General features: G+C 37.1%; 1 protein-coding gene across 3 annotated transcripts; it reads right to left on the minus strand.

The window, feature by feature from the left end:
- Nucleotides 1–722: 722 nt before the first annotated feature.
- Nucleotides 723–20,938, minus strand: LOC149734441 (uncharacterized). Of its 3 annotated transcripts, XM_089880985.1 has the most exons (17): nucleotides 20,781–20,938; nucleotides 20,421–20,514; nucleotides 19,768–19,894; nucleotides 19,172–19,265; nucleotides 18,488–18,696; nucleotides 18,047–18,172; nucleotides 17,530–17,673; nucleotides 16,965–17,185; nucleotides 15,723–15,850; nucleotides 12,441–12,579; nucleotides 10,902–10,968; nucleotides 4,225–4,352; nucleotides 3,617–3,677; nucleotides 3,047–3,156; nucleotides 2,459–2,644; nucleotides 1,752–1,908; nucleotides 723–1,292 (listed from the first exon to the last, which is right to left on the minus strand). In XM_089880985.1, exons 1-17 carry the CDS (start codon nucleotides 20,796–20,798, stop codon nucleotides 1,073–1,075), a joined length of 2,229 nt encoding a protein of 742 aa, XP_089737111.1. In that variant the 5' UTR covers nucleotides 20,799–20,938; the 3' UTR covers nucleotides 723–1,072. The 3 variants fall into 3 exon arrangements, with proteins under 3 accessions (XP_089737111.1, XP_089737110.1, XP_089737109.1); XM_089880984.1 differs by lacking the exons at nucleotides 10,902–10,968; nucleotides 12,441–12,579; nucleotides 15,723–15,850; ... (6 more) ...; nucleotides 20,421–20,514; nucleotides 20,781–20,938 and adding exons at nucleotides 4,613–5,991; nucleotides 6,052–10,881; XM_089880983.1 differs by lacking the exons at nucleotides 10,902–10,968; nucleotides 12,441–12,579; nucleotides 15,723–15,850; ... (6 more) ...; nucleotides 20,421–20,514; nucleotides 20,781–20,938 and adding an exon at nucleotides 4,613–10,881.
- Nucleotides 20,939–21,118: the final 180 nt, after the last annotated feature.

A 21,118-nucleotide genomic window follows, 5' to 3' on the forward strand; every position in this document is an offset into this window, starting at 1 on the left:
TCGCAGCATACTGTCTGTAATATAACTGCTTACGCTCCTGGCTGTCCTAATTTACACAACATACGTCTCCAAATTGCATACATAGCTATTAAATTGGTCGAACAGCTGTTTCGTGCATCGGGTGTGTCGGTTTACCTTGATTCTCACACCGGAAGTGTTTGAGACTTTAGACCAATCAGATGTCGGTATTTTGAAGCGTGGGAATATTTACAGATTTGAATAGCGGTGGCTATGGGCGTGGTTTTACTCAGTAAAATTAGTTTCAATGCTTGTTTTTAGGAATAGGATAACTAAACAACCAAATAAACCTTTATATAACACATATATGCTATTTAATTCTGCATAGTGGACAGAATTTCATTAAAACCACTTCATACTATAGACAGTAGCGTATATTAGTAATGTTAGAGCGAAATTTTAGCTTTAACTTTATTTGTGAACATTAAACAACGGTTGTGTCGCCTAAGCTAACAATAGTGAACTTTTCGACTGTCTTGACTTATATTACAGGCATAAATAACGTTTATACTTTGTTTGCGATCTAAAGTTAGATATGGTATACTATCTCTATGAAAGAGCGGGAAATTTAAATTCACAGCTCCGCCTCCATGCGTTGCTTTTCCATTCCTAAAAACCGGAGTCCGTAATCCGTATATTAACATGTTTATATACGGACCCTGCTAAAAACACGTCTGCATTTTTATAACTAAAGAAAAGATAAATTTTAACACAAATCACACTGGATTTATTCCAACAGTGGAGTTTTGAACTTTAAATGCATAAAAACATATGAAAAAACTTTGAAAAACACAGAGGGCCTGTGTAAAAGATAAAGAAAACAACAATACATATAACTGCACTTAACTTACAGAATACAAAAATAGTATTTATCGAAAAACATAAAATTTTGTAAGTAACCGTGTATGCTTGACCAAAAAGCAGCTAGATGTGCAAATTATGTGTTATCTGGTGGTAGGGTAATGTCCATGTCTGTGCTATTACAAATTTTTAGCCAAAAATATGTGTTAATTAGAATGTAAATTTCAGCAGCCCAATATGAGTTGAAATCTGGTTAAGAATCTTTATCTTGATTTTTCTTTCGTTTTAACTTCCGATTACGTTCATATTTTATTGTGTCTGATTCTAGTATGCTTAGTTCTGTAAGACGCTGTTGGAAAGATGGGGGCGCCGCTATACAAGGGTCAGCATAATGTGAATCCTTGTTGCTTGAGTTGCCATAAGATTGAGGGGAACCATCATTACGACTTCCATACCTGCTTGATAATCTCGTTCTGTGGATATAGATGAATGTTATTAGTTTCCTGTAACACTCTTTTTAAACCATTACTGTTTCATATAATTTTTTAAGCTGTACAGCAAGTTTCTTGGACTTGGCTGTTTATTTTGGCCTTTTTATTATTGTCTATTATACACACAATGAGTAACGGCTAAACATTTTATAGAAGGGAACTACCATGTCCACACATGAAGCAGATTTGCGATTGCTATAAATACATGCTTAATTGCTGTGTACACATGAGCTGTTATGTATACAAGCATAACTGATATGTTTGCATGTACATATAACTACTATGCATAGCTACTGTGTACACATGCATTACTATTATTTACATATGAGGAATTGTTATGCATGCATTACTGATATGTGTATTAGTGTATAACTGTATAACTTCACATAGCTTGCTACTGTGTTTGCACAACTAGTATTTACCCAAACATTAACAACTTACTTTGCAGCACTGCTTTGTTTATCTCTCGATGCTGCCAACCTGTGGGCAAAATTTGAAGCAGGACTGATGTTCAGTGGACCGAGACCACTTGGTTCTGCTCGACCACCTGGCTGGATGGGTGTTGACCCATAGTAACCCCCACCATTGACACTAAGGTCTGTGTATGTAACAATGAGTATTGTGATGTAATATTAATGTGGTTTTTTTGAGATTAGAGTAGCTGGCAATATGCATGACAGTTAATGCTAAGCACTTCACAACAAAAGGGTCCTGAATATGGTACTTAGTGCTGTTACCATTGTGGGCTTATGTGTCTTCGGTCAACATATACTTAACGTTCATTGCACCAACTTAGTGGTCACTATTGGGTTGTCCAAACTGTCAGCCACACATTAAAACAAATACCCACAAAGTTACATACGTGGTAACTCGTTAGCGGGCACGTGGGGTCTGAAACAGAATACTTGTGTCCAGTGGCGCAGCCACAAAAAAAATAAGGAAAGGGTTTTAATCAAAAAATGTTAAAAAACAATTTTTTTAATTTTTTTTTAGTTTATAAGGGGTGGGGGGGTCGCGACCCTCTAAACCCCCCTTGTTGTGCCACTGCTTGTGTCTTAAGGACTGTTGTGTCATGAGGACCCAGCACACAACCGCAAGCAAGCCACATTTATTCAAACATCTTATAAAGCTTCTGTAACACCACCAACCTCCTGCTCTATAATTCCAGTTCTGTCTTTCCTTATGAAGACGAAATGTTGTCACTGTCCCACCATTATTGATGGGGGTGGATGGGGATGGATGATTCCCTCCTTGTGCTGACTGCCCTCGTGTGGTGGTGGGTATGGAGAAGCCAGTAGACGTCGGGTGGCGCCCAAGAGGTGAGTCAAAACTCACTGCGATTAAAAAATGTTTGTTATTTAAATGGAATAAAAGTCTTTACTCTTTATGGTTAGGTACAATGTTTTGGCGCGCTATGAGACATGATATTTAGGCCAGAGTTTCCCATTACCCCAACACCCTGGGTGGTACAACCCATTAGTGATCACTGGATTGGAGCAATATAGGTTAAATGTCTTATCTAGAGACCCCTATCCCTAACAATCTCAGAAACATATTATTCAAAAGTAGAACCTCACCCATATACAATATTAACATACAACAACAAACAAAACTTACACCTTAGGCTCGTTACTGCTACACCTTTAGTGCTACAACCAATCAGTTACCACTTGGTTGGAGCAATGTCTACAACACCTATGGAATTAAGATACAAAAAACAAACAACACATTCTTACATCGTTCTTCAATCCTCACTAACGACAACGGCATCGTTTCCTTGTAAGTAACTGGGGTGTGCCGTTCTCGGGTTGGGGGATCCACCTTTTCCAGCCTTGTCTGTGATGGACTGGTAAAATATAAGGATGGATTAACATTTGTGGTGATTCATTGAATGTAGCTTGTTTATCATCGTGTGGTGGAGCAACGTCAGTCGTTATAACACGGATGTTCTGTTTCAAGCGCCTCCCGCTGGTTTACAAGTTACCACCTATGTAACTTGTATATCCTCACATGGCGGGACATTGACAGTCGTTATAACATGGGTGTTCTGTTTCATACACCTCGTGCCTGCTTACGAGTTACCACATATGTAACTTATTTATCCTCGCATGGCAAGGCAACGATAGTCTTTATAACACGAGTGATATATTGCTGATTTTACAGTTTAATACTTTAAATTACAAAAAATACTAACAGATAATTTCTAATTATTAGAACACCACTGTTATGCATACAGAACACCCATGTTATATCGATAATCGCCCCTACAAAAGAATAAGTTACATTCATTCATAAAAAACACTTACTTTTGATGCTCATGGTTGAGGTAGGTAAGATTAGCTTTGTTCCTTGTGGCAGAGGTCCCACCTAAAGGTAAAGATACGATCAGCTTTGCAATGCAATTTATTGTATGAGTATGATGGTGTTAGCCATGCCTTTCACTTAAAAGAGTGGCCCCATGTTTGATTTGAGTAACTAGACTAGAGAATGTATCTGGTGGTATATTTTAATAAACACATTTACAACCTACCAAATGGGATTGAGTAGTAGCCATGCATAACCTATATCATGACTCTTAACCTATATGTACATGCATAGGGGTCAAACTTTTATAAAAGCAGAGAAATAACAATACCTTTGAAAAGTTATGGCATTATATATTGTAAAATATAGGATTTCAAAATTTGGTGAGTGGCAAAAAGGGCCAGAAGATGCAAGTATGTTGTGACACTAAATAGTTTGAATACTAAATAGTCTAAACAGTGCTTAAAATTCAAGCGATATTTATTATGATATCTTCACAAAAAATTCACACAATTTTATATGATCCCTTAAAATACTAAATAGTTTGAATACTAAATAGTCTAAATCTAAACAGTCATTATGATTCACACAATAATCATTATGACATCACCTGTTAATGCTGATACTCTTTGTTCATCAGCGAATGCATATCCACCATTATATCGGCTTCCCTCATCAAATGATACATCGTGCGTTAGTCTGTATGATGCTGTGCCTGTCTCTGGAAGGCCACTGCCGCTACAATAAAGGTTAGTGTTACAATATATAATTGGTATAATGTTAATGAAATAAATAGACACGCTTGTTTTAATTTCTAAATTCTGGTGTTCACTTGTTAAATTGTCTGAGTGCAATAACGTATATGTTTTTATTAGAGAGTAACAATTGTTTTCTTTTTTCAGGTTGCAACAGTCTGTCACCGGCAGCTGTAATAGTACATGCCTTTCGGCTTAACATAGGAGTTATAACATTAATGCCACTCTCAGTTTGCCACTTACTCTTCATTATCATTATCGCCCCAGTTTTGCTGTATAGACGGCAGAAGGTTAAAACTCGAATGTGATCTTGTGATTAAGTGTTCGGTGAAATTGAAAGGACTTATCGAGTTGTTGTAGCTTAGAAGACGAGTTTTCTCTGGTGATGTCACAGATCTTTTGCCGAAGTCATCATCTTGGGGGGTTTCCCTAACAAAGGAATCAGTTGTGTAGTTCGGGAGTGTCTCACTTTGGGGGAAGTCCAAAACTTTGAGCTGTGACCTCGTGCGACCGAGTAACCGTGACGAACATTCGATTGTGGTCGGTTCTGGTTCATCGCTTCTTAGTTTGACCATAGAAATAACATTTTCCTCGTCTGAAGACGTTTTTTCCTGCTTTTGGGGCTTCCCCTGGTCCTCATATATTTTCTGAAGGTTGTTTTTCTGTCGTAATAGGAGGCTGTACCTCGCTACATTGGACTTAAACCCGCCCCCTGCTGTTATTTTCACTTTAACCTCACCGTTGGAGCCCTCACTGCGGCCTAACTGTGCACGTCGGCGGCGCTTCAGGCCTTTTGGCTCGGGTGGGCTCATTTCCTCCCCATTTACAGAGGATCGCCGGGAATCCAGGAAATTCAAGCCCTGTGCTCCGCCCTCCTTTAAAATATGGAAACCTGAGTTTTGGTTTTCAAACATTTTTTCAACATTTAACGGAACTTTTGAAAAATCACCGACGGAAACGCCAGTAACATCGTCTAGCTGGCGCTCACGCTCTGTGATATTTGAACTGAGTGGTTTCGAAATTATTTTCGAGTTTGGTAAGGAAGACAACTTAAACCTCGGGATTATGCGAGACCTAGCTGTCCCTTCTTCCCCCTCCCCAATACTTTTAGCTGGGATAATTATCCTCAAGGGTGACATGGAAGTGTCTGTATTAGTGGCAGTATTAAGCTTATAAACCTCATCGTGAGTTTTTAATCCTTTCAGCAGAAGCACAATTGAGCTTTGCTTATCTTCTAGTTCTGGGTTATCATATTGTTTCACTGAGATTTTTCGCCGTAAAATACGAATTCCTTTCAGCGGGCTTAATCTTCCCACACCAGAGTGTCTTCTGATTGTTAATGGTGTTGTTTCCGATGCCATAGGTTTCTGTATGACATCATAGGTAGCGGACCTTTGTGATGTAATAGACAAAGCTTGCAGAGGTTGTTTTGTCATTGATGGCTCTATTCTAGAATTATCTTCCGTTAATTTTTTGGAATTTTCGTGATCCTCGGATTGGTTGGGATTTGTCACATGATTTATGACATCACGAATGACTTCATCATCATTGGAAGTTTCTCCCACATCAGTTGTGACATCATCAGTTGTGACATCATCAGTTATGACATCACCATTTCTGACCTCATCAGTTATGACATCACTGTTTATGGCATCACCATTTCTGACATCATCAGGTATGACATCATCAGGTATGACATCATCAGTGTCAAAAAGTTTAGCCGCGCTTATGTTTAGCGAGCACCCGTTGGTCATAGTTCGGGACCGGCGACCATTTTTGTCCCGTGAGATCGTATGAGGAGTTTTCCGGTTCATTGCGATCTTAGATTTCATTCTTTTGATCCGCATCGCGTTTACGTTGCTCCGGAGGAATTCCTCCATGTTTATCACTGTGGGTTGGGAGGAGGATGAGGTGTAAGCATGGTAGGTATGGGGGAGGGAAGTCGGGAAGATCTGGAAACGGTGGTGCTCTAACGAGGGGGTCGGGTTCGGCCCCCGTGGGAGCTTCTCATTGGACGATAGAGATGATGATGTCATGGAGGATGAGACACTGATTGGTCGAGATTTTTCAGAATTGGATTTTTCTGATTTTTTTGTAAAAATTGTCTTTGTGATGTCATGATAGGTTGATTGTTTTGGTTCAAGTTGAATTGTTTTATCAGATGATGTTGAGTTTAGTATCGAGCGGATATGTTCTCTTGCTTGGCTTTTTAAAGCTTCTCTCTCACTTTCGTCTTCTTGTTTTTTTCTTTTGATTTTACGATTGTAATAAAACGAGGGTGGGGCACAACGGAACTGATGATTGTTCTCTATTATGACATCATCATCAAATATCTCTGTGTGCTCCACTACGCCCCCGGTGGAAATATCAACGAGGGTTGCAGTTGGTGGGGTGATGTAACTTGACTTCCGCTCGTTGCTACTGACAACCGAGGACGAAGAGGTTGCTATGGTTACAGGATTCGCATCACCGGCCATTATGACATCATCAATGTACATTTCATCGCAGAGTAGAGTCCGAGACAACGACTTTGCTATTTCATTTTTGTCGAAACTCGAGTTATGCTGACTCAGCCTCGGACTCAGGAAATTGTTTAGTTTTTCTTGGAATGCGACTCGTTTTGCCGGTTTATCCATATTCACATGATCAGAAGAAGCCAACGTACCTAACCCACTATCACTTGGATTTTCAACCGTTTTTTCTTTATTTTCATTTTCATGAAAATTCTTACTTTTACCCAAGAAAGGTTCAATCAAACTCAACTTTCTAAGCGAAGCCAAAACATCGTTCGGGTAAACTTTAGACGTCAACGCTGTCGTATCGTAAACTTTTTCACCATTTTTAGGAACAGGTTTATAAGTGGTCGTTGGTTTTAATAATTTCTTCCGACTTTCTGAATTATTCGTCCGTTTTTCGATACTTTTTAGATTTTCACGGTTTCTTGTCGGTTCTCTGTTAAATTTCAACGTCACAGTTTTTGGGGGTGTCGGTTTCGTGATAGATGATCCTCTTACACCAGGGGAATCCCCTGGCTCGTCCCTGGCTCTATAACTAGCGTTGATTCGGTAAAGTTTTCCCTCCTCAACACCTCCCTCTTGTGGCAGCTTCTGACGGTCTTTTAAAGGGTTCCGGTTTTGGGGAATCCCCGGCAATCGAGTAGGTTTAGGGATGTAAACAGATTCTCCAGAATTCCGATTGTTTTTCATTGTTGTGTAATAATGGAATGATAAAGAAAAGTTTCCATTCTAATTCTACATTCTAGAATCCAGTCTTCCACAGAAATATATTATTCTAACTAAACTAACAGTAAACTGGGCTCTTTTTAATAAAAGATACAAAAATAAGTTTAAAGTCATTTTTTTAAATTTTTTGGTCAGTTTTAACACAAAAGTTACAACATATGTATATGACAAAATGGTCTTCATTTTAAAAAAAATTTAAAAAACTTAATCTAAGTTTAAGTTGTAGAAAATGTACCTAAAATATATATATATCTATACATCACATTTGACTTCATTTTCAAGCTAAGCTAAATTTGTTTCATGCACCTAAACCAAGATATGTCGTAAAACAATAGAGAAGCACTTGCGGTCCCAAAACTTGGCAACAATTCAAGTGTTTACTTTGGGATTTAACAGAACAATCAGCTATTGTTACAACACAATTAAGGACCGCTATGTCACAATGAACTGTCGCTACCGGAATATAAGACAATAGAATCAATTCTAGAGGACTGGTCCACAATTGTTTTATGCTGACGGTCAGTTTTTATTGTATATGGGTGAGGTCCTACTTGGGATTTAGGCCAAAGTTGACCCATTGCCATTACCCCAACAATGTATATGCACATTCTATTCTATATGGGTGAGATCCTACAGTGAGGCATGCCATGGAACCTGGGGTTTAGGCCAGAGTTGACCCATTACCCCAACATTGTATATGCACATTCTATTCTATATGGGTGAGGTCCTACAGTGAGGCATGCCATGGAACCTGAGATTTAACCCTAAGTCAGTTTATACCTTAAAAATTGCTCTTCTTTTAAAAAGATAACTTTATTATAATGTTACAAAACTACAGCAAAACGAATCTGTTAAAAAATTTTGCACCTGTTTAAACAAACCACTTTACTTTATATATTATATTTCAAACAAAACTAAACTTTTAAATCGATTAATTTCAAATCAAACTAGAACATAAGTATTCTGAGTAGCCTTTGTTCTCAATTGTTACGAAACAATGAACAAATGCCATTGACAATGATTGACTTGTATTATCATGACTCAAGTACAAAAATTCCCCAAACCAAGTTCAAAGCAGTTTTTTATTTCACAGCGACGCATTAATCTGACACTTTTCCTCAAATACACTTTACTTGAAAAAAAAAAAAAAAAAAAAAAATAGTCGCTCACGAAGCTACATACATGGATAGCTTGTAGAAACAGAACACTCGTTTTATAGCGATTGTTTTACAGGCTTATTATTATAGTATATATTATTCTGGTCATGGGGTATAACACAACATCAGTTTAAAACTAAACCTATGACTGCTGTAAATACAACTTCAACTACTAAGCCTGACTGCTGGTAGTAAAAGCCAGGGTTTGAAAGTTAGAGTAATAACTCATAAACTATAGATCTATCATACTATCAATCTTTATGCTATTTTAATGTATGCATATACAATTTTAAAAATTTTGATTTTTATTATAAAATTCCATAGAAATACATAGACCTTACATTGTTACAGAAATTTTACTATGACTGACTGCTGGTAGTAAAAGCTAGGGTTTGAAAGTTAGAGTGGCCACTCATATGGGCCGGCTACAAGTATACTTGCTCTATGACCTCACAGAACACTTTATTTCAAGTGAAAGGGTAAAGTGATGTAGTAAGAGACCAACCGCATCAACTACAAAACTAAACGGATTAATCTTTTAAGTGCTTTGCATTTTCAAAGCGAGGTTTACCCCTTGAAAGTGGATGTTAATCTTAAATATAAATAAAATGTTTCACTTTTTACTTTTATTCTATAAGAGTGAGGTCCTAGAGCACCAAAAGACTTGGGATGTAGGCCAGATTTTGTTTATTACCCACGATTTTTACTTGCATTTTAACAAAATAAAATGAATTTATTATAACTTTTTAATTCTTTTTATACAAAACTAATTCTTTTTACAAAAACTGTCTAAATATTCTTGAAACTAAAAATAGAGTTTCCTTCTATGATGACACCCTACTGCTCTAAATACTCAATGGTGTCACAAAAACCATAAACAGTATCCACATTTAAATAAATAGCCATAAATATCCAATATCCAAGAAATTATTTTCCAAATAAATAAATATTAAATTTTTTCTATGCAAATATTTTTCTACACTAAACGATATCTTCAACACTAAAAAAGTAATAACAAAGTCTTATCAAAAGATATTTTCACAAAAAGCTAAAAACTAATATATCTTTAAAATAAGTCATACCAAATAACGAAGTCCTAACAAAACATATTTTTACAACTTGCTATAAAATCATTATGTATGTCTTCAAAATAAGTCATACCAAAAAGTCCTAACAAAACATATCCCTACAAATTGCTATAAAATCAATATGATTTGAAATAAGTCGTAACAAAGTCTTAACAAAACATATTCCTAAATAAGCTATATCAAAAAGTAGAAACCTAACAAAACATATTTCCTACAAAAAGCAGCTAGCGCGCTATTAAACCATTATGTTTGTAATGTATTTAAAATAGGCCAAAACAAAGTCTTAACAAAACATATTCCACCAAAAAACAGCGATACAAAAGTAAAAACCATTACGTCCGTAAAATGGTGATACCAAAAAGCAGAAACCGAACAAAACATATTCCTACAAAAAAGCAGCTAGCGCGCTATTAAACCATTATGTTTGTAATGTATTTAAAATAGGCCAAAACAAAGTCTTAACAAAACATATTCCACCAAAAAACAGCGATACAAAAGTAAAAACCATTACGTCCGTAAAATGGTGATACCAAAAAGCAGAAACCGAACAAAACATATTCCTACAAAAAAGCAGCTAGCGCGCTATTAAACCATTATGTCTGTACAGCAGTGTAGAAAGAGAGTAAATGCCCTTCATTATTATGAAACATGGGTTATAACAATGGCCTATTCTCATGGCAGACTCCCATAACACGAGAGTCAATATGGAGCAAGCCAAAGCTTTAGTGGGCTGGGTTTAATGTAAACATTAGCCACATATAATGAGGATTAGGTTTCGTGGGGGGTTGGTGCGATTCAGCGACAACTGAGAGCTAGGGTTGTCGCATAAGTGCGGCACTTGAAACGACGCCACAAGCAATATTATGGCCAGTTTTTGGTGTTTTTTTTTAATAAAAAAAAGTTTTTCTGTATTTTTCTCTGTTTTGAAGACTATTTTTAGCAGCAGAATTTTATTATTTTTAAATTTTAATAAAAAATTTTGATAAACTTTCTGTGTTTTTAGCGAATCTATTTTTACTGCTAATAAGTAAAAACAAAAACTTACAATTCTGCTGTTCCAATTTCGCACAACTTCGTTATGTTGCCTTGGGTCTTTGTTACACTTAGGGGTTCTGGAAATACAAGTTGAAATTTAGCTGAATGAATATACAGTGAGCATAAAGTACATATGCGCCTAAAGGTGGCACAGTATCCGGAATTCGTCCGTTTTGTCCGGATTTCGCTGCCGCATGCGGAACTCGGTAATGGGTTTGCAAGCGAATTCGCATGTCGGATACTGTGTACAGCCACCTTAACACTGACATGCATTCCCTAGGGTAGGCTATGACACCCTGTGTGAATAATGGCTAAGTGGATAGCGTGTTTGCCTGTAACCCAGAGGTTATTGGTTCAAAGCTCGTCACTGCTACCATTGTGGGCGAATGTGTGGACAAGACACTTAACGACAATTACTCCAACCCAGTGGTCACTAATGGGTTGTCTAAATAATCAGCCATACATAAAAAAATCCAAAATTATAATCACCCACAAAGTAACATACATGGTAACTCCTAACTCGTAAGCTGGTACGAGGTGTATGAAACAGAACACCCGTGTTATAACGACTGTCATTGCCCCGCCATGTGAGAATAAAGTAAGTTACATTCATTCATTCAACATGGATACACATAGTAACAGGTAAATGAATGCTGTTGTATCAATTAAAATTAATAACATGGTAAATGGCCTAAACATCAGCCTGGGTTTTTAAAGGACAGAAGAAAACACCATGTGTGTCTGGTGTATAAGAAGACACCCATGTTATAACTTGACAGTGTGCATGAAGTGAATGAATACACCATGTGTGTCTGGTGTATAAGAAGACACCCATGTTATAACTCGACAGTGAGCATGAGGTGTATGAATACACCATGTGTGTCTGGTGTATAAGAAGACACCCATGTTATAACTCAACAGTGAGCATGAGATGTATGAATACACCATGTGTGTCTGGTGTATAAGAAGACACCCAAGTTATAACTCGACAGTGAACATAAGGTATGAACACACCATACATATTAAATCAACAGTAAGCATGAGATGTAATACCTCATACACACCCTCATTGTTACACAACAGCCTAGTAACAATCCTACTCGTATTTCAAACGCTACGCCCATTATTTCACCGACAGATTAAGTTACAAACGTTTGTGACACAACTATTGGTTACTAATGGTAATTAACTTGTTGTGATGTAACAATTAACCTTCTAATGTAACAAACCAACCAATTGTCTGTTAACAGGGGTGGTTTTTAAATTTGTTTAAAGGTATTTCAAAAATGCATGTAATTTTAAATATGAAAACTGCATTGTAAAAGTAGTTTATTTAAAAAAACTACGGGAAAAAATTAATATACCTACACCCCAGGTCTACGGTGTACCTCACTGAAGACCTCACCCTTATAGAATAGTATCTATATTATTGAGTGTTTATAAACTGCTTTAGTGTAGATGGCAGCACCCTGGGTGTTGGGGTAATGCACATATAAAATACCAAACCAACCAAAAGTCATAAGGAACACAATCTACAGCACAAACTTACTGAGCATTTTGATCCGTTGTCGTTCCAGAACTTTCCGATGGAATTGTTGTTGCCGCATCGGAGCGGAGGTGGTTATACTGCCCCCTAATGGTTGACGTGTCGACTCCGATACGTTGCTTGCGTCTCCATGGAAAGATTTCTATAGAAATCATATTAATATTAATAGAAATAACATAAATTAATGTGAATATAACTGCATTTTAACAATCCCACCCTAGATTTTGTTAAAAATAAAAATGTAAGTGCAGAAAAGGAAAATTTATTTAAATTTTAAGTTTTTTGACACTTCAGTATTTTTGACAGTTAGTTTTACAAAGTGTCAACAAAACAATAACCTTGAATTGGTTGCACTACTTTTCACAGGTGTTTATATAAGTTAAGTTGTATTTGACCGACACTTTAGTATTTTTGACAGCTAGTTTTACAAAGTGTCAACAAAGCAAAAACCTTGAATTGGTTGTAATATATATAAGCCAAACAAGTTAATGTAAAACCCAAACCACCTGAGAAATATACAGATCCACTGGCAGCTCCAATTGCAAGTACGGCATTATGGAATATACACTACTGATATGACAATCTAAAACTACCAAGTACCTATAAATAGCTGTATATAGTACTATTGGGGAAGATGGGACACCTTCAGCACATAATATCTAAATATCCTGATCGTGTTTTAAACAATTAACAACGGTCCTTGGGAGTTGTGAGGATACGGTTTTATAATTCTTTGAATGTTCTTTGTTTACTATCAAATTAGAGGAGAAAATAGAATGAAAAGATGTCCCATCTTCCCCCACACTACTATATATTCTATTTCAATATACATTCTATTATCTATTTAAAGTCCACACAATGAAATAGCCTTTCACCCACTAATAACACTAAAGGTATAAACCCTTAATAACCATCTATTAGACACCTGTGTTTATCTATGTACATGTAATTCCTATCTGACCAATTACACCTTTTATACGCCAACCAACGCCAACCTATAATCTTAGACAGCGGTATTGGATTCCAACCCATTGTGACATCATAAGATGTTTGTTCAATTGTTGAGTAACAATGGGACACGAGACGTCTGCTCTTGGAATGTTTGCCAAGAGCTTTAAAAACTAAAAAATGTCCGAAGTTCGAAACATGTCACGTAAAATGATTTGACCATTTGTAATATCTGTGTAACTAGAGCCGATTGTACAAATACAAAGTGATATATTGGTGTTTGCGTTCAAAGAGACTGCAGCTTGCTATTGTTAGTTTTAGGAGTAATAACTAATCACTTCTTGTAAAAATACCATTTGTATTGTATAACTAGTGTTTCTTATACAAATACAAAGTGATATATTGGTGATTGTATTAAAAAAATGTAACTTTTTTATATTGTTGTTAATAGGAATAATAAATGATCACTACATAATTTGATTTCTTGTAAAAGTATCATTTGTAATGGTATTGTATAACTAGTGGTTCTTATATAAATACAAAGTGATATATTGGTGTTCGTACTAAAAGTACTCTAATGTAACAATTGCTGTTGTTATAAATATTAGTAGGTGCGCTGCAATGCTGGTAAAATGATTTGTTTTCTTGTTGTAAAAATACCATTTGTAATGGTATTGTATATGTAGTGTTTTTTATACAAATAGAAGCTCACCAGGGTGATATGGTGTTAAACTGTTAATAATAAATGGGGCAAAGTACTTCAATGTAACAATTGCTATTGTTATTTATACAAGGATGTCATCATTGTGTTATTTAAACACCATTTTATGAGTATAACTAATATTATAAGGGCTAATGTGTAGGAAAATTTCAGGGTAGGCATGCCCACCCTACCAGGTCTTGGCGTCTATGATTACTATATAAACTGGTGCTGGTGGACAACTGTATGGTTGATACCTCATAGCATATTCTCGCAAAGTAAATATTATCCATTAAGTTCTACCGCACATACACGCAAACATACACACACACACACACACGCGCACATAATACACACATATACACACACACACACACACACAAACATACATATATACACGCAAACATATACACACGCACATATACTCACACACACATACACACACGCACACACATACACACACGCACACATGAATGTGAATGAATGAATGTAACTTACTTTATCCTCGCGTGGCCGGAAAACGACAGTCGTTATCACACGGGTTTAACACCTCGTGCCAGCTTACGAGTTGCCATGTATGTTACTTTGTGGGTGATTATTTTTTTGGATTTTTTCATTTTTTTTATGTATGGCTGATAATTTGGACAACCCATTAGTGCCACTGGGTTGGAGCAATTGCTGTTAAGTGTCTTGCCCAAGGACACATACACCCACAATGGTAGCAGCGACGAGCCTTGAACGCATTACCTAATGGTTACAGGCAGGCGCGCTAACCACTACACCACGGCGCCGGACACATATACACAAAACACACACGCACACATACACACACGCACACAAAACACACAATATGCTGCAACGATGATATGAAATATCAAGTGGCAATAACCAGACACTCTGCGCCTACACACCAGTGGTAAATAAACTATAGACACACCCCTTGATATTAAAACTTGTCCATTGTCAAGAAAAGTCTGAATTTTACAAATTTTTAAAAATGAAAATGACAGAAATTTTATCTTAATGTATATACACCGACACTTTTTACAAAAAAGTAAAAAAGATTTTACAAAAAACACATTTACTACCCCCTGCAGTCCTAAAACTTATATTTTGACAAAACAACTTATCCAAGACCAAGGCAATGAACGCTAAAGCTAATGTGACTATGAAGGATTCATTTGTGCTTTATTCTGAGATCCTGTGTATTACACTGTCCTTACATGAAGGGCCGGAAAACTAAGCTGGCACCCCCGCAAAAAAACAACATACCAAGTTTTTGATTAGAAATTAGGGAAATTAAAAAAAAACGTGTTCTAACGACTGTCATTGCCCCGCCATGCGTGAATAAATAAGTTACATATGTGGCGTCATTTTTCGACCATGTGAGGATAAATAAGTTGCATACAGATACATGGTTACTGATAAGGGGGCACAAGGTGTATGAGACAGAACAACCATGCTATAACGACTGTTGTTTTCCGACCATGCGAGGATAAATAAGTTACATATGTAATAACTTGTAAGCAGGCACGAGGTGAATGAAACAGAACAACCGTGTTATAACGACTGTCGCTTTCTGACTACGCGAGATAAAGCAAGTTACATTCATTCATTCAACCCATAAAACCACTTACCGAGTTTTTAATTGACTTCTTGGGCCCCTGCATTGACATATGCCCAAGTGAGGTGATGGGAACATTAAGGTTGGTTGAAAGATTTACGTAGGAATGATGTTCAGATATTGTGGTTTTGCTTGTACCCTCTGTCGATGGAATAGGTTTATAACTTCATACACTTATTTTATGTATACACCTATATATTTATATAGAGCACAGCTGGTGTATGTTATAGAACACTTATATTTTCTTATTCAAAGCATGTAATACCCTGGGAACAAAGCATTGCCTAAATGCTAAATCTCAGGTCCCATGGCGTGCCTTACTGTAGGACCTCACCCATATAGAATGGAATGTGCATATACAATGTTGGGGTAATGGGTCAACTCTGGCCTAAATCCCAGGTCCCATGGCATGCCTTACTGTAGGACCTCACCCATATAGATTAGAATGTGCATATACAATGTTGGGGTAATGGGCCAACTCTGGTCTAAATCCCAGGTCCCATGGCGTGCTTCACTGTAGGACCTCACCCATATCGAATAGAATGTGCATATACAATGTTGGGGTAATGGGCCAACTCTGGTCTAAATTCCAGGTCCCATGGCATGCCTCACTGTGGGACCTCACCCATATAGAATAGAATGTGCATAAACAATGTTGGGGTAATAGGCCAACTCTGGCCTAAATCCCAGGTCCCATGGTATGCCCTGCAGAATACCCTCACCCATATAGAATAGAATGTGCATATACAATGTTGGGGTAATGGGCCAACTCTGGTCTAAATCCCAGGTCCCATGGCATGCCTTACTGTGAACCTCACCCATATAGAATAGAATGTTTAAATACAATGTTGGGGTAATGGGACAACTGTGGCCTAAATCCCATGTCCCATGACATGCCTCATTGTAGGACTTCACCCATATAGAACAGAATGTGCATATACAATTTTGGGGGAATGGACCAACTCTGACCTAAATCCCAGGTCCCATGGCATGCCTCACTGTAGGACCTCACTCATATAGAATAGCATGTGCATATACAATGTTTGGGTAATGGGCCAACTCTGGCCTAAATCCTAAGTCCCATGGCATGTCTCATTGTAGGACCTCACTCATATAGAATAGAATGTGCATATACAATGTTGGGGTAATAGGCCAACTCTGGTCTAAATCCCAGGTCCCATGGTACGCCCTGCAGAATAACCTCACACATATAGAATAGAATGCAACCACGATCATCCCCCGATCCCTTTCTTACCAGTTGATTTTCTTTGTCTAACATTGCTGTTGGAACCCATTTGTTCAGATGATTCCCAGTTAGTAGTTAGACCACCTGACCCTTCTATAATGTATGGACCTTCTTGTGATAACTTTTGTACAGGTGCAGTTAGTAGTCCTGTTCTAGGGGAAGCCCCCCACCCGTTTTGGAGGGTAAGTTGACGGTTTAGTCTGATGCAGCTGGAGACTTTAGGTCGCACGCTGGAGTTTAAAAGTTTGGTCAAACACAAGTTAACTTATACAAAAGTTTTAGTTAAATATAAAACTAGCTGTCAAAAATACTGAAGTGTCGGTCAAATACAACTTATATAAACACCTGTGAAAAGCCCCTGGGTTTATAAAAGTTTCGCCATTTCTGCACTGCATTAATCAGTAAACATTACAACCAATAATTTAGATTTTTCACAGGATTGTGTGTCTATCCCTGCCTCCCCTGTGTTTATAAAAGTTTCGCGCCTACATTGGTTTTCACTTTGTTTTTTGAGTTACTGCCACATATTTGAGTTGCTGCGTTTATAAAACTTTGGTCTATTATAAAAACACACCTTAAATTCACAACTGTTGGTTTGGACAACTTTCCAGGAAGTCCGAGACAGATTTTCCCGCCACAGGAAACGATGGGTGAAAGTTCGGTGGTTTCGCTTGAGTGGATTTGTAACAAAGGATGCTTTACTTCGTTTCCGTTTTGTCTGGAGGAAAAATGAGAAAATCTTTATTTTACTGTGCTACGGTGCGTTTTTTGGTTAGCACGCCTATCTATAACCCATAGGTAATGAATTCAAGGCTCGTCGTTGCTACTATTGTGGGCGAATGTGTCCTTGGGCAAGACACTTAAAAAAAAACACCCGCCAAGTGATATACTTGGTAACTTGTAAGCTGGCACAAGATGAATGAACACCCGTGTTATAACGATTGTCGTTCTCCGGCCATGGGAGGATAAAAGGAGTTTGAATCATTCAATAAAATAACTCCTTGGTGATTTTGGTAAAACAATAAAAAGAAAAGAATTATTTTTAGTAAAAAAATCACAGCTACAAAAAAAAATCAGAACCACAAACTTACCCAACAGAATCTCCTTCAACAAAACCATTATCCGTTGACTCTCGTTGCTCCGGACTTAATTTTCCACCACTAGGAAGTGCTCTTAAGCCTCTAGCGGACGATAAAGGAGGGAGGTCCTTTACCTGCCTGTGAATTTGATGTTTACTTAAAAAAGTGGCCGAGATATATAACTGATTTATTGTATTATGTGTAAGTGAAGTCCTACAACATGGCACGCATGGTACCTGGGATTTAGGCCAGAGTTGGCCCATTACTCTGACACCCGGGGTGCTACAACTTATTAGTGACCACTGGGGTGGAGCAATGTTTGTTATTTGCTTTGCCAAATATATGCGGTTAAAGGTATCCGACATCAAGAAATGTAAAAGCAATATATTAACTAATGCCATTAACTCATCTTATCCAAAATTTATTTTTAAACAACAAATAACTTTGATTCACCTTGAATTAGGTCTTGGAATAAGATGGGACGCTGATGCTATGGGAAGTATGAGGGAGTTTTCCGATCTTTTCTTCTTTCTTCGTTGCCTGATCCGTAGTTGGGTGAACTGAGGGTGTTGGGGAGGCGGTAGGGAACAGCCAAGTTGTTGGGGAGGGGAGAGGGAACAGCCAAGTTGTGGAGTGAATTTCTCAAGCTCGTTGATGTGTGGCTAAAGTTTAAAGAAGTCAGAACAGAGCTTGTTTTAAAACCATGCAGGCAATTATGTGATGATCACATGTCATTTTTAAATCTGAACCAGGTTTTACCCTACTGTTAAGCATCTATACAACTAAGTAGAGTCAAAATATAGTGCATTTGCCCTTTGCAGTTTCAGTTATTCAACTTTAACCATCCTCAGTGTTAGATGAGACAAGAGTGAGTGTTACAAGTACCAAGCTGGTCTTTATATAACACTCACTCTTGTCTCATCTAACACTGAGGATGGTGCAGTTTCAGTTAATCAACTTTAACCATCCTTAGTGTTAGATGAGACAAGAGTGAGTGTTACAAGTACCAAGCTGGTCTTTATATAACACTCACTCTTGTCTCATCTAACACTGAGGATGGTGCAGTTTCAGTTAATCAACTTTAACCATCCTCGGTGTTAGATGAGACAAGATTATCAAAATGACATACAATGTTACCTTTCCAGCACTGTTAAGATTTTCAATCTGCAGAAGATTGTTTGGACAAGATCGTTTCAACAACGGCACAAGAATGGATAAATTGCTGGACAACCTGTGGTATTGGTCATATATTACATTTATATAATAAGAAGTTTGGTGTTTAAATATACTGTTGGTGTCTGGGGGTGTCTGAAGTATTGCCACCAGTAGTAGTGGTGTGTCCTTTAAGGGCAAACATGTGGTTTGCTCCAAACATGTGGTGACTAATGGGGTGTATATTCTGTTAGACATACAGAAAAACAATCACTCACAAAGTTACATAGTGGTAACTTGTATGCGAGCACGAGGTGTATGAACCAGAACAGTCATCTTATAACAACTGTTGTTGCCCAGCCATGCGAGGATAAATAAGTTACACACATTGTAACTTGTAAGCAGGCACGAGGTGTATAAGTTACACGTATTCATTCTTTAATTTATTCTCTTGTTTAAATAGAAGTTGGTTCCATTTTCAATACAATTTCATGTTAAATTCAAAGTGCCTAACCAATGGCAAAAACAGTTGCACTCCTGAATAAAAACTTATACCAACCCAAGTTCAAAGACAAACCAACCTGTGTTCCAATGTAGACAATGGATGTAGGCTATCTTGAACCACAAGTTGTGCTTTGAAATCTTTTTCTCTCTTCTTTTGTTTTGAAGCAAAATTTGATCTGTCGCCTTTAGGAGCAGAAGGTGGGCCTGGAATTGTAATGGTTAGTTATTATTCCATGGTAGCTGCTTCCATATGCCAGTATATAGAGTATAGCAGGTGGCCAGGTGCATGTGCGCTTTTGTTTACAAACCAAGAGTAATGCACGTCAATTATTCAAACAATCTGTACCTATCATAATAAGTATTGATAACTTGCATGAAGAATTTTGTTGCCCGTTTATAATTATGCACACAAAACAATAATGTCTTGCATTTGTGAGATCTCACCAAGATCTTCCGTATATTGCAGACTGGCTTATGCCCACAGTCCACATCCAGTCCGCAGAGTATGACAGGTGCACAAGCGATTCTGTTTACAAACGCTGGTATAATTTGTCCCACGCACAGTAATTAATTAAACAAAGATAAAACTTTCTTTTTCTCGTCAGGAACTGCCATACTCTGCAGACTAGGTCCACATTAGGGGAGTAATAAAATGACCAAAGATAACAAAAAACTTTACATTTTTTCCAACCATAATTTTGTGAATATGTATATTTAAACACAACTTTACCTGTGATAGCTTCTTTGTTTAAATTTTTGATTGAAATAGACAGAACTTTGTTTCTTTCTGTGTTACACGATTTAGCAGTAGGCTTGTTGTTTGCCTGAAAATTATTAAATTGATATTTATTAAATATGATAAAATTTATTACAAATATTACAGATTTACGGTGTAATTACATTTAAAAACTAGTAACTTCCTGTACAATTGTCTGCAATTCTAAAACATAATATCTTATAACTTTACATTTAGCCAAAGACTGAGGATAAAAGCAACCTTAATAAATTGCTACATTGCCATACACCGCTTACGCTATAAAACTAGCAGCAACTGATAAATATATTTTATTTTAACTGATATATATCATACTAAATGCTTTTTAGTCATGCTCGAATTTTCGTGAGCATGACATTCTGCTTTTTTTCTCTTCTTACTTCATTTTCTTTGACTTTTTAAATAAATTATACTTAAAATGACATCTAAAATCTGCTGAATGTTAAAATTTCTGAAAATACTACTCAATTTTTAAATAAAATATGAAAAATTGACGAAATATTTATTGTTAGGAACGCTTATCACTGCGCAGCAACAAGAGTCCCCGGTATTTGCGCCACCAAACGGTAAGGACTACATAAATTAAAACATATTAAAAATTTAAATAAAAACAGAAAAATACATCATTTTTACATCTTTGCAGTAAAATTGTA

The sequence above is a fragment of the Ciona robusta genome, chromosome 7 (assembly GCF_009617815.1).
Source record: "Ciona robusta chromosome 7, ASM961781v2".
In the NCBI taxonomy this organism is placed as follows: Eukaryota; Metazoa; Chordata; class Ascidiacea; order Phlebobranchia; family Cionidae; genus Ciona; species Ciona robusta.

What these genes read in the sequence shown, in the direction of transcription:
- LOC149734441 (XM_089880983.1), bottom strand. Translation starts at nt 7,575, where the DNA reads ATGAAAAACAATCGGAATTCTGGAGAATCTGTTTACATCCCTAAACCT. An exon ending in AAGAGTATCAGCATTAACAG is followed by an intron (nt 3,678 to 4,224) that starts GTGATGTCATAA and finishes CTTTACCTTTAG; the next exon opens with GTGGGACCTCTGCCACAAGG. An exon ending in CTCAACCATGAGCATCAAAA is followed by an intron (nt 3,157 to 3,616) that starts GTAAGTGTTTTT and finishes ATATTTTACCAG; the next exon opens with TCCATCACAGACAAGGCTGG.